The sequence below is a fragment of the Protopterus annectens genome, chromosome 16.part0 (assembly GCF_019279795.1).
Source record: "Protopterus annectens isolate FY-2018-M chromosome 16.part0, PAN1.0, whole genome shotgun sequence".
Lineage (NCBI taxonomy): Eukaryota > Metazoa > Chordata > Ceratodontiformes > Protopteridae > Protopterus > Protopterus annectens.
This window is the reverse complement of record NC_056750.1, coordinates 522,303,295-522,316,254: the sequence shown is the minus strand read 5'-3', so window position 1 is coordinate 522,316,254 and position 12,960 is coordinate 522,303,295. Positions and strand designations below refer to the sequence as shown.

General features: G+C 41.3%; 1 protein-coding gene across 2 annotated transcripts in view; it reads left to right on the top strand.

Moving 5' to 3' along the window:
- Window positions 1-12,960, top strand: part of LAMC3 (laminin subunit gamma 3) — a 4,228,426-nt gene that overhangs the window by 3,982,916 nt on the left and 232,550 nt on the right. For both annotated transcript variants that reach the window (XM_044058389.1, XM_044058388.1), the window contains one exon: window positions 7,474-7,576. In XM_044058389.1, the coding sequence (XP_043914324.1) occupies window positions 7,474-7,576 (103 nt within the window). The remainder of the gene's footprint in view (window positions 1-7,473; window positions 7,577-12,960) is intronic.

Below are 12,960 nucleotides of genomic sequence, written 5' to 3'. Positions count from 1 at the left end.
TATGAATATGCATGAGTGTTTTTATGCATCTGTCTGCGTGTGTGAGTGAATGCATGCATGAAAGTAGAATGTATGTGTGTGTGAAAGAAGAAGAAGACTGTATGTATGAGAGAGAGTGAGCAGTGAGATCTATCGAGCCCTTATTTTGCACTTGCTAAGCAGGGCTTTTGCTGTTTAGCAAGTGTAAAATAAAAGTCAAGGAAACCGTAAAAATTTGTGTGCATATGTCTCTGTCTGCGTGTATGAGTGAATGAGTACATGAAAGTAGAGGAGACTGTGTGTGTGTGTGTGTGTGTGTGTGTGTGTGTGTGTGTGTGTGTGTGTGTGTGTGTGTGTGTGTGTGTGTGTGTGTGTGTGTTTCTGTTTGCATGTGTGAGTGAATGCATGCATGAAAGCAAAACAGACTGTTTGTGAGAGATTGAGTGATCTTGTGTGAGTGAATGTGTGCATGAAAGCAAAAGAGCCTGTGTGTGTGTGTGTGTGTGTGTGTGTGTGTGTGTGTGTGTGTGTGTGTGTGTGTGTGTGTGTGTGCAAAAGCAGAACAGACTGTGTGTGTGTGTGTGTGTGTGTGTGTGTGTGTGTGTGTGTGTGTGTGTGTGTGTGTGTGTGTGTGTGTGTGTGCGTGTGTGAGTGAAAGTGTGCATGAAAGCAGAACAGACTGTGTGTGTGTGTGTGTGTGTGTGTGTGTGTGTGTGTGTGTGAGAGAGAGAGAGAGAGAGAGAGAGAGAGTAAAGAGTGAGAGTGATCCCTGGCAGCAGAAATGAGGTTTGCGTGCCTCTTGGTCATAACACTCAATCTCTCACACAATAATTCTGGAGAGAGCCACAAATAATAGGGACAGATTTTAAATATTGTTCTTATAAACTTAGAAAGTCAGTAAGGTTGCCATTAGGTCTATGTATCTCTCAACCATAGTAGATCAGTGTTTTTTTTTTGTTTTTATTTTTGTAATTATTGACAATTGTGTTTTTATTGCACTTGGGATATTTTCTCCCTGGGTCTTGGCTGAAAATGGACTTTACCCCACAGTTAAACAAATGTCAAATAAATAAATAAATATTATGCACTTTATATGTTTTATTATGCACGTACAATGGTTGGTCTGTGGAAAATTGTCTTACATGAAACCAGCCCATGGTGCAAAAAAGGTTGGAGACCGTTGATATAATGCATAATACAGGTGGTTATAGGTGAGGTAAATGTGATCCACTGAAAAGAACAGACATAGTATATACAAATATGGAGGGACATTTTATCAGTGAAAAGAGCAGAAATTGTATAATACTAAGAGTTACAATACTAGGGCTATTAACAGGAGACCTGGGTATTTGGTATACAGGATGAAATGGATAGATCAGATGTGGAAGCAGTGAGTATGACTTTATACTTTGGAGAGGTTAGGTGATTAAGCAGTTAAGGGGATGATTTGTTGTTTTTATCCTCCCTTCCAGACTGGTGACTTTCTTTCATTCTTTCTGGCCCCTTTGGAGCCTGGCTCAGCTAGGAGCAGATGATGTCAGTGCTTGTGAAGGCTCAGCTGTAGTATGGTGTCATTTCTCCCCCCTCCATGTGCAGGGCAGTTTGAAAAGAACCCCTAACCTCCTTCAATGCTGTTTGTCCACTGATCTCTGTTTTGACACTGGTATGACAGTGCGTTCAGTGCCAGAGGGTACATTTTCTTCCATATTGACATCCTTGGTGTTGGGTTTTCACTAGTGCCAAGGGGGCTCAGTGCCAAGTGCCTGACCCTGGTTCCTGCCTTGTTGGAACTATCGTTGTCATCACTGCCCTCTGCATCTGATCTGCTGGCACTGAAATTTTCCCAGTTGACTTTGACTATGGAGGCTTCAGTGCCAGTGGTTGGCACCAATATCCATCTTTTGATGCCAACATCAGTACAATTGATACCAGTGGTCTTGGGCTTGAATATCTTGGTTGACAGACTGAACAGGGCATCCAGAATGATCCTTTTGCAGTGGCAGGTACATGCTCCATTGATTCCACACGTGGACATTGTCAAGTCTGAAGCCTTCAGCTATATGTTATCCTTGTTCCCACAGAACAGAGAACCTCATAGGCTTTGATTGCTGAAGTCTGGGGTTCTTTCCTCCCAAAAGAGCTCAGTTGAATCCCCTCTGAGACACATTAGGAAGTGATAGTGCAAAAAAAAGCACTCAGATTCCTCCTCTTAGTCTCCATCCACTAACAATGATCTTGAAGGGGAGATTCTCTTCTAAATCCACTTCAGAAGATACCACATTTGGTGAAGTACTTGAAATTATGAGGCAGAGAGGGTCCTAGTCAGTAGATCCCACCTCCCTGGAGGAAGAGATTTTTCATCATGCATATAGGTCTGTGCCCCAGTAGCTTGGGTAGTGCCTTGCCCTGGTAAGCTTATTTTTATGGTGTTCTCCAACCTGTGGAAATAGCCACATGTATCTGTGCCATTCCCTAGAAAAACAGAGTGTTGCAGATGCCACAAAGATAGAAAACATTGGAGCAAAAGGCCACTTGCAGATTGCTTAGTGGTGGGCTGCAGCCTCCAAGTGTGAGGTACTGGAGGATGCTCAGGCTGTTCATCCTCCCAACAAGGAGTCATGGATGATGGATAGACTTGGAATGCATGTATTTGCATCCAGTACCTTTTCAATCAGGCTCTTGATTACATGGTGTATATGGTTTAGCTTCAGAGGGAATTAGCTGATGAAACAATATATGCTCTAAAACAGTTGCCCACAGGGTATCTGAGGACACAGTTGGAGACCCAAGTGGCAACCATTACATTTTACCTCTTCACTGGCCAGAGGCTTGATAAAAGAATATAGCATGCAGAGCAACTACAGTGGCTACTTCAAGCATTGCAGTGCATGGGCAGGCCTATCTGTTCCTTACAGAGTCTGCAGATCACTTCATGGTGGCTTTTGCCAGTGCTTCCTTTGACAGAAACTGTTTGTTTGGGAAAAAAGTTAAAGACAATTTTTGCACTGTGAGCAAAAGGGCCAAATACTCATAGTTATTTGGGTTACATTTTCAGCCCCTAAAAGGTCAATTTGCCAAAAAAAGCACAAAAAATGTGGTTTCACAAATTCCAAAAATCTCTGCAGCAGCAGCAATATGACAAAAGATCCATGGTAAGCGTCAGGACCTCTCATCTATTCGCTACTCCGAGGCATAGATGGTCTGCACCAACAAGGGTTCAGGGGATCCTTTTGAGGTTCTTGCCAAAATGAACACTCAAGATTTGGCCAGCTTTCCCTTTCTGAGGTTAGATGGGAGACAGCTTTCCCTGCATCTACCCGTGTGGTTGGCCATCATGCAGGGTGACAAACAGGAGGTATACAACCTTCTGAAAAAAGCCATGCAAAAAGTCCTACAAGACCACAAAGGGTCCAGGTTTTACTCTTGCTTCTTCTTGTTTCCCAGAAAGACCCAGGACAACATTCCAGTTGTCAGCCTTAATCGCTTTAATCAATACGTAAAGTGTCATTCTGAGTGGTCAAGGTGCAATCCACCCTACTTTGTCTACAGGCAGGAGCCTGGATGTGCTATTTGGATATCCAGGATGCATACTTACACATTGAAATAAAGTCATCCTTGAGACTCCTCTTTCTGGTAGGACCAGTCATTACCAATTCAGATACCTGCCATTTGGTCTCACTATAGCTTCCTTGGTGTCCACCAAATGCATGGCTTCAGTCATGCCACATGTGATTGCTAGGGGTAACAATATATACATATCCAAATAACTGGCTCATAGCAGTACCCTCAATGGAAAATTTTCTCACTGCAAGGCACTCTTTGTTCCTCCTTTGCCTGTCTTTGCAGATCATGATCAGTGCAGTAAAATCTCTGCCAGCTCTATCACAGTCCCTAACATTTACCAGCTACCAGTTGGATACAGTTGACCACAAAGTAAGTTAACCACCAAACAGAGTTTCTTGGATTGTTCAAGAAGTCATATATCCTTCAAACATCGCACACACCATTGCAACCACAATTCTAAGATTGATGGTGGCCCCAGTTCTGATGGTATTAAATGCCAGGCTCTATATAAGGGTTTTATATGGAGTACTCAGAACTCAATGGAAGCAAGCAACCCAGTCTGTGTCACATGCAATCAAACTTTCAGAAACTTGCACCAAACATCTGCTGAGGTGGACAAATCCACAGAATCTTTCAACAGGAATACCCTTCATTCAACCAACTCCCCAATGTCATGATACCTATCCTTACGGGGGGTCAGGATGGTCCAGGACACATGCACCCTGCAAGAGGCCAAAACACACTTTGACATTCTGCAGATGAGAGCAGTCCTCTCAGGGTTAAAAATATTTCAGAATTTGCTCTCACAGGATGTGATATCCATCCACTCTAACAACATTGACAACATGGCTGTGGTATGTTATATAAAAAAAGCATGGAGGAACCCAGCCTTATCTGCTATGCAGACAAGTAATGAGGGTTTGGGAATGAGCCATAACATCACATTGCCTTATAATAATGCAAATACAGGGGAATTCCAACATAATTGTGGACAGGTTGCTCACAGAAAAATGGTTTCTCAATATTGCAGTATCTAAGATTTTATTCAAGAGGTGAGGAAGACACTGTTATCATCTCTTTACTATACCCTTCAACAGCAAATGTAATTGTTTTTTTTTTCTATTGTCCCGTAAGAAGGACCTTTCCCAAGAGATGCATTCTCCCACATTTGGCCTCCAGGTCTCTTTTATGCATTTCCCTCTTTTCCTCTCATAATCAGATTCCTCCAGAAAGTCAGAATGTACAGAGCAAAGGTTATTCTCACAGTTCAATTTTGGCCACACCAGATTTGGATCCCTCTGCTGTGGCTTCACCTCAAGAGAAAATATTCTTCTTCTTCTTCTTCTGAAGCACCCTCATCTGCTTACTCACCTGTCCAGACATCATCACCTGGATATGAGATCTTTTCACTTGACAACATAGTTCTGCCACTTCTAGTGATGTCCATCTAGCATCAAGCATCTAGATTGAAAGCTCACACTGTCAGGGCTCAAGCCCTGACCACAGCCTACCAATAAAATTGACTGTTTGAAGATATTATTGCGCCTGATATCTGGTCTCCCTTAAATACCTTTACTAAGCATTACAGCTTGATTTCTTGTCCAGAGTTCTGCCTCCTTTGGAGCCATTGTATTCTAAAAAATTTGCTGTCTTTTGCTACCCCGGATCTGCTGGCGATTCTTTCCACTAGTTGCAGTGTCGGGGAGGGACCAAACTTAATTAAAAGTTATGTCCTTATCAGAACATTAGATTTAGCTCATATCTATCTGGAAACTGTAACAAACCCACCCATCTAGTCTCCTCCAAATTGTCACTTTTGAATGGATCTCTAGAAACAGTGGATGCTTAGTTTACTCTTCTCAGGTTCCCTTGATAGACATCTTTCCTTGTCATGGCTTATCCTTAGGGGAATCTTCTTATAAATGATTTTCACTCAGTCTGGAATGTCTCACACAAATCAGGAGCTTATGTCATGGGGGGAGCTCAAGCATGCAAGGAGAGCTGCTGTCAAAAGAAAACGTTCACCACTTCCAGTATCTGGACAAATACCAACTAAGTATAATAATCTGGTAAGTACGTAATTTACATTTTTCCATGATACTCTTAAACCAAATAGTCAAAGGACATTTTTGTGCCACTGGCATGGCCCCACATGTAGTATATTAATTTTTAAAGTGAATCAGAAAGATTAAGAATCGATTAGTGTGTCCGTATTATTTCATTGTCATCGTTATCATCATCAACCACCTTTTTCCCATTTTTCTACTTAGGGTGGTGTTATGCCACCACCTCTCTCGTTTCTTGATTTAGTGCTGCTATCCTACCATCTTGTTCTTCTCTCATGCAGTCCATCCAACTCTTGGTTGGGCATCTTCATTTCATCTTGCATTTTTTCTGTCTCTCTCAAATATTCCTCACTAAATCATCTTCTGCTTTCCTGCACTAGCTACTCTGGATTCTTCATTGACGTCAGAATTTTTTCATCTTCCCCACAGTGTGCATTTACTTACTACCTATCTCAGGCACTTCATCTCCATCACCTCTGTTTTCCTTAACTGTTCTCCCCTCACGGCCAGGGTTTCTGTACCATACAGTAGTACTGTTCATAACACTGTTTTGTGCATCTTATTTTTCAGCTTCTTTGACATTCTTCTGTTACACACTATCCCAACATAACGTTCCAGCTGGCTGCAGCCCCTCTGATTCTGTCAATGACCTTCTCATTCAGACTTCTCTTCTCTTCAGTCACTCCTACCAGATACTTGAAGCTGTTAACTTTGCCACAATTTCCCTTCTGGGTCAGTTGTCAGCTTCTTCTGATTTCCTCCACTTGCTGTCATGACAACTGTCGTCTATACTCCGCTTCCATTCATGTGCCTTCAGTTTTGCATTCCATTCCCCTATCACTTTCTGAAGTTCTTGTTCAAAGTCTGCTTTTAATGCCACATTGTCTGCATACAGCAGTTTTATTGATCTGTCCAATCCTTTGCTGGGCAAGTGATTTTTAATAAGATTTTTATCACTCTGAAATCTAAATGCTTTAATAAAATACCTTTGTTGCAGTTTGATTGGGCTGTGAAGGACCTGCAGTTAGTTGATCAGTTATCATTTGATTTTCATTTCATATGGATAAACACCTTTGTATAGAATCCTCAGATGGATGCTTGTTGAATGTTTGAGAACAGTATTTACTGTCACTGGAGTTGTGAAAAAACAAGTGTGACTAGGGGAATACATGCTTTGCTCAAGGTTGTTGTGCCTTGGAACATTCTTTCTACTGTGTCATCAAGTGATCTCTGAGTTAGTATAAGTAGCAGGGATGTGGGGGTGCACCTCCTATATGAAACAGCGAATGTGGGCAAAGATACCCTCCCGTGCAGAAATTCTTGAAAAGTACAACAGCGGGTTTCAGAATTCATTGGTGTTCTGGCTGAGTCACAACTTATTTTTCAGTGATGGTAGTCACACCACTGAGTGTTGCATTGTGATGTTGAGACACTGGAGAGTGGCATAGAAGTTCTGATCACTGAATTGCAAGTTAGAATGTAGGCATTCTGCCGCTTGTGGATTTTGCTAGCAGGGGAACAGAAATTGACATATACATTTTATTCTCCGTATGGCTGTGTTCAGCTAAGCTGTTAATGCTGTACTGCTATACCTGAAAATCAATCTGAACTGATCAGTCAGGGAAAAAACATTATAAAGCAACTTTCTCACATCAAAATGAGGATTTGTTACTTTGATAGTAGGCAGCAAACAGTGTAGGATAAAAACAGCTGTAGTTTTGGAAAGGCAAGGTAAGGCAATTGAGCAGTACATCTGGGTTATATGCTGTACTAATAACGTTGATGTTACTTAAGTCTGTGCCATGCTAAGGACATTCTACATACCATAGTTCATAGTTCTAAGATGTTTCTTCATGACTTGCAGCTTGCAGTATGGGCCAGTGAATCTCACACCTCAGCAGTTTCTTCAGTTATAGCAGGAAAGAAAACCGTTAATGAAGTAGACCTTCTGCTGAAAGACTTGACAGGTAAATTATCTTACACATTTTTACCTGGAGTGCCAATTGTCACTAAAGTACATGTATATAAATATATTTGTATATATTGTTTGGAAGTATATGCATGCATGTATAGTTTACATTTATATGGATAGTTAGACATAGACATGCAGATGCAGATAGAGATAGTGCTGCTTTTTTTCCACTAATTACGTTCCATTTTCAGTCTGAATACTTATTCTTCCATTTTCCAAGCTCTCACTGTTTTTCTGAGGTTTTCTCCAGAAAACATGGTGTATCATAGAAAGTACAAATGGCCAGCATATTTCTAAACCTGTCTGTACAGCCAGCATGCTTTTCATTATACCCCTTATTTTCTGATGACACACACTATCCCCAATGGCACATGGAATAGATATTTACATTTTTTAACAATGAACTAGTTTCACCATTTGGCCTGTTTTCAGGAGTGTCATCCTTAAAGTGAAGGGTAGAAAGGCTGAGGCTAGGTCTCCTTCCATGAAGAAAGGGCAAGAGAATACCTGCCTCAAAAGCACTCCTTGGTAGATGCCAGAGACTAGCACTCAGTATTTAATTGACTTTTGGGACAGGGAGGAAGAATTACCTTTGCCAAGTATATGCATGTGTACACAAGGGAGCATGCAACACTAAACCTCTTGTGTAACACACTACATGGTGATACACCCTAGCTTGTCAAGTGGAAATTATAGCATTAGTGAAAAATCCCTTTCCTTCCACTTCCATGAATACAGTACTGCTAATAACATTATAAGGACCATGGCTCTTTTCATTCCTGTTTAATGGCATCATGATTCTTTTGCATAGCTATTCACCCAACTTCACATTAGCTTGGTGCCGAGGTGGGTGGTATATAACAAATGAGTTAATAAGAGTCAAGTTTTAAGTAAAATAAAATGAGGTAAACATACAGAAGCACCCTGACGTGGATCAAGAAAAGGGCCCTGCATTTTATTCTCTGGTCATCATTCTGTGAGACACTGCTAGCTGCCACATGTATATGAGATGCTCCATTTTAAATATGCAAAAGAGAAAGGATGGCATTCATACAAAATGAGTGCCTCTTTCAATTTAATTTCCTTCAAAATGGGGCTACTGTCAAATCAGGTTAAGCAGCATAACAGCAGCTGTGGTGCATTAACCCTCAGCACTTCACCAGTGCTGTAAAGTTGATTGTTTCAAACTCAGCTTTATCACTACCGTCAACCTACAGCCAAACATTTGTCCATCTCTGTATCTAATGACTTGCTGAAATTTAAATTGGTCACTTCTCTAGCCCTGTTCTTATTTAATACTCATATTACCCAGTCAAAAAAGGTGAGACACATAATACTGAATTCTGTAATGATGATGATGATCATCATCAACCTCCTTTTTTTCTACATGGGATTGGGGTGTCATGTCACCTGTTCCACCATCTCTAGAATCAGTGCCATCCTTCTACCTTCCTCAACAGTTGTGTGTAACTTTCACAGGTCTTCTGTCACAATATCCATTCATCTCTGACCTGGACATCCTTGTTTTCTCTTTCCTTCTTCCTGTTTCTCCCAAATCATTTTCATCACATCATCTTCTGCTTTCCTTCACATGTTCCTGAACTACAGTAATCTCTTCTCTTTGACTTTCTCTGCAATTGTAATTACATTGGCTTTTGATCATATGATCTCATTCTTTTGTGTGTCCCACAGTGTGCTTCTTACCACCCATCTCAGGCACTTCATCTCCATCACCTCTAGCTTTCTCAACTGATGTGCCTTCACTGTCCTGGCTTATGTGCCATTCGCTAGTACTGGTCGCACTACTGTTTTGTGCACCTTACTTTTCAGCTTCTTTGGCATTCTTCTGTCACAAGCTACCCCTGACACTTTGTGCCATTTGGCTGCAGCTCTTCTTATTCCAGCATTGACCTCCTTATTCAGACTTCCTTTCTCCTCAGCCACCCCTCCCAAATTTGCCAGTGTTAACTTTTTCCACTATTTTCCCTGTAATATCAATTTTCATCTTCTTTTTTTCCCCATTTGCTACCATGAGAACTATCTTGTTTGTACTCAGCTTCATCCTATGTGCCTTCTATTTTGCATTCCATTCTTCTGTCATTTGGTGATGTTCCTGTTCAGAATTTGCTCATCACCTGCATACAGCAGGTTTATTAATCTGTCCCCTCCAACCTATTTATTAATTTAGTTCATTATAAGTATGAACATCAGTGGACTCAGAGTACAACCATAATGAATCCCCACTACCACTGGAGACCCTCTCTATGAATCCAAACATTGTTCATACTTATGTAATTCAGTTCTTTTTTGCATAGCCACTAATTTTACCATTGCTTCTCAGACTTTTTGAACCATTGCAGAACTGACCAAATTGGCTTGTTCAGGTCCTTGTCATATGCTTTCTTCAAGTCTGGGAATGCCTACTTGGACTCTTTCCTCATCTCTAGCTTCCTCTCAACTATTTGTCTCACTGCAAACATTTAGTCAGTTGTGTTGTATCCTGGTCTAAATTTGAGCTGTTTATATCCCATCTTTGTACTACTGATTGTATTAATTTATCAATCCCCCTCTCCAGCATTTTCATGCAGTGTGATAGGGGATTGATACATCCATACTGTGAATGTTCCTTTTGTTCTTGCACATTGCCACTAGAATTATTCTCCAGTTATCTGGAATATGCCTTTCTCTTTTATATACTACAATGAATATCCTCAGGAGCCATTGTTTTCCTAACTCACACAACATCTTGATCATATCTGTCTGGACCTCATCTGAGGCTACTACTTTCCCTGACTTCATTTTCCTTAGTGCTGTCTTCACTTCTTTTAAGGCAGGCTCTTCTTCCTTCCTCTTTTATTATAGGCTGTGTATAGGGTAGTACAGCTTCTGTGAGGTTTTCGTCATTCAGAAGCTGATACAAGTACTCCGTCCAACTTCATTCTATGTTCTGTGGACTGGTGATCAGGTTGTGGCTGGCATCTCTTATGTATGGTGTCTGATGACTATCTTCATTATCTTTCTGTCTTTGCCTTGCAACCAGTTTCTTTGTGATATGTGCTAAGTCACTTTTCAGAAACTGGTTGAATGCCTCTGATGTCTTGTTCATTGTTATTGCATCTGCACTCTCATTCTCTTTGCTCTTAGCCTGGTCCATCATTTCTGGCTGCCACTTTTTTTCCTGCAAGCCTTCTTTGTTTTGATAAGTTTCTATGCTTCTATATTCCACCATCAGCTTTGCTTATTTACTCTGTTTCCATATATCCATTGGTCCTATGCCTGTTCAGTAGTCTTCACTCATGCTGTTTTGTGACACTGCCATTTTTCTTCAGCTCCACTTATTTCTTCTTTTTCTTCTTTTGAGGTGCTTAAGCCCAGAGTATTTCCTTGAATGTTTGTGCTTTCACTCCAACTAACATCTTGTTCTTTAGCTTCGTCTCTGTAGACCTTAGTGTCTTCTATTGCCACTGCATGCCACTGACTGTGGCCACCAGTGGTTTCACTGGGATGAATTACAATCTCTGATTCTATTCCAGTGTCCTTTCTGTACCAGTGTCCTTTCTGTACTAGGAAGAAATCTACCTGAGTTGCATGTTGACTACTCCTGTATGTGATCTTGTGACTGTCTGTTTTGCTGAACCATATGTTCCATAGATAAGCCACTATTAAGCCATTTACTAGACAGAAGTCTAGAATAACTTCTCCTTCTTTATTCCAGTAGCTCCACCCATATGGACCCAGGTACTAGTCATATCATGTTATGTCTGTTTGTCCAAATATGAGCATTCAGGTCCAAATATGAGCATTCATTGTCGGCACCAGCAGATGTTGTGCTGCTTTATCTTGTAAGCCCTGTAGCTCCTGCTTGAATGCACACTTTTTTTGCCATCACAACCCTGCTATGGATCATAGGTTGAGATTATGAACAGTGTTCTATCTTTAGACTGGAGACTGATTGCCCCAAGTCTGTCACTAATTCTGATGATGTCCCTCATTGTCTTCAGTAGACTCCCTCTCCACAATTCCAGTGCTATTTCTAGTCTGCCCTTCCGCTGCATATTAGACTCTGGATCCTCATCCAAGTCTGTTTTCTGCATTGCCCTTCTCCCTTGTTCCTGGATATAGTGGATGCCTGGTTTCTTACCATCATGACATTCACTTACAAACTATGTTCTCACAGTGAACCTATATTCAGTGTAGCAATCCTTAGTTCAGGTTTGACAGGTGATTGGTTTTACATCCAGCTTTCACACAATAGAGCCATCCCAGGTAACCCAGGTGGGCAGCTGGACACCATCTGCCCAGCAGCTTATTGACCCAGGGCTACTGGTCTTTATGGCTGGCACACAATGGTCAGCAGAGGCACATAGACCCCTCTCACCATTAGCATGGGTCCCTGATGCAGTTTGGAATAGGCCAGGTCCTCAACCCACTTATGACCAGAAAATATCCAGGCTCATTTTAGCAACATTACTTAATACGACCAAATCACCTAGAACCAAATATTTACATCGACTGACTAGGCCTGAATGTGATGTGCAATTTGTGATACGTGTTCTCAAATCTAGAGGATACTGCAAGCCACATTTGATGCAAAAAGCACTTGCACAGCTGCTCCCCTGATTGATATCACCTAGATTTTGCGCTGCTGTCCACGACTCCATTCAGTTTTTTGGATAAGTTTGAGATACAATCATCCAGCATGTTATTCAGGAGTGGGACGGACCCCACCAAGACAGAGAAAAGATGCAAACTCCACACAAGCGTTGACCAACAGAGCCTGGTCAAACCCTGCATCTGGTGTTTGGGAGGCAAAGACTCAACATTATGCCAACCATGCCTCCAATAGTTAGTTCCACATTTTCAGAAAATGAACTGCAATAACATAAGGACCATCACACCCCTGTAATTTATACACAGTAGTTTATTTTATTACTCTACCTCATAGTGGTGGGGGGGTGCTCTGAGGAAAGGCAGGCTTGGACTTAGGCTATACTCCCCTTATTCAAACATATAGATGCATGTTTCTGAAAATGATAATTTTTATAGTGCAGAATATTGACAGAAACTCTTTCAGAGCAGTCTCTTAGATTTGTCTTGCATAGCCTTCCAGATGTGAACCTATGGTTACACTGGGTTTAGCCCTCCACTGACTTCTACATGTCAACACTCCAGCCTTAAGAAGTGATTACAGTTTTTGCCAATGTCAGACTGGCAGTTGAATAGCCAACAGCCTCTATCCTGCACCTACTGTGATGAATGGGAGCCACTTTTGCCATATTTTAGAGTCGTCACAAACCTTATTTCATGATTTGTTGAAAAAAGCTTGTTTAGAATTATTAGATGTGAAGTTGTTAAATCTCGCTGTTTATTCTCACTGAT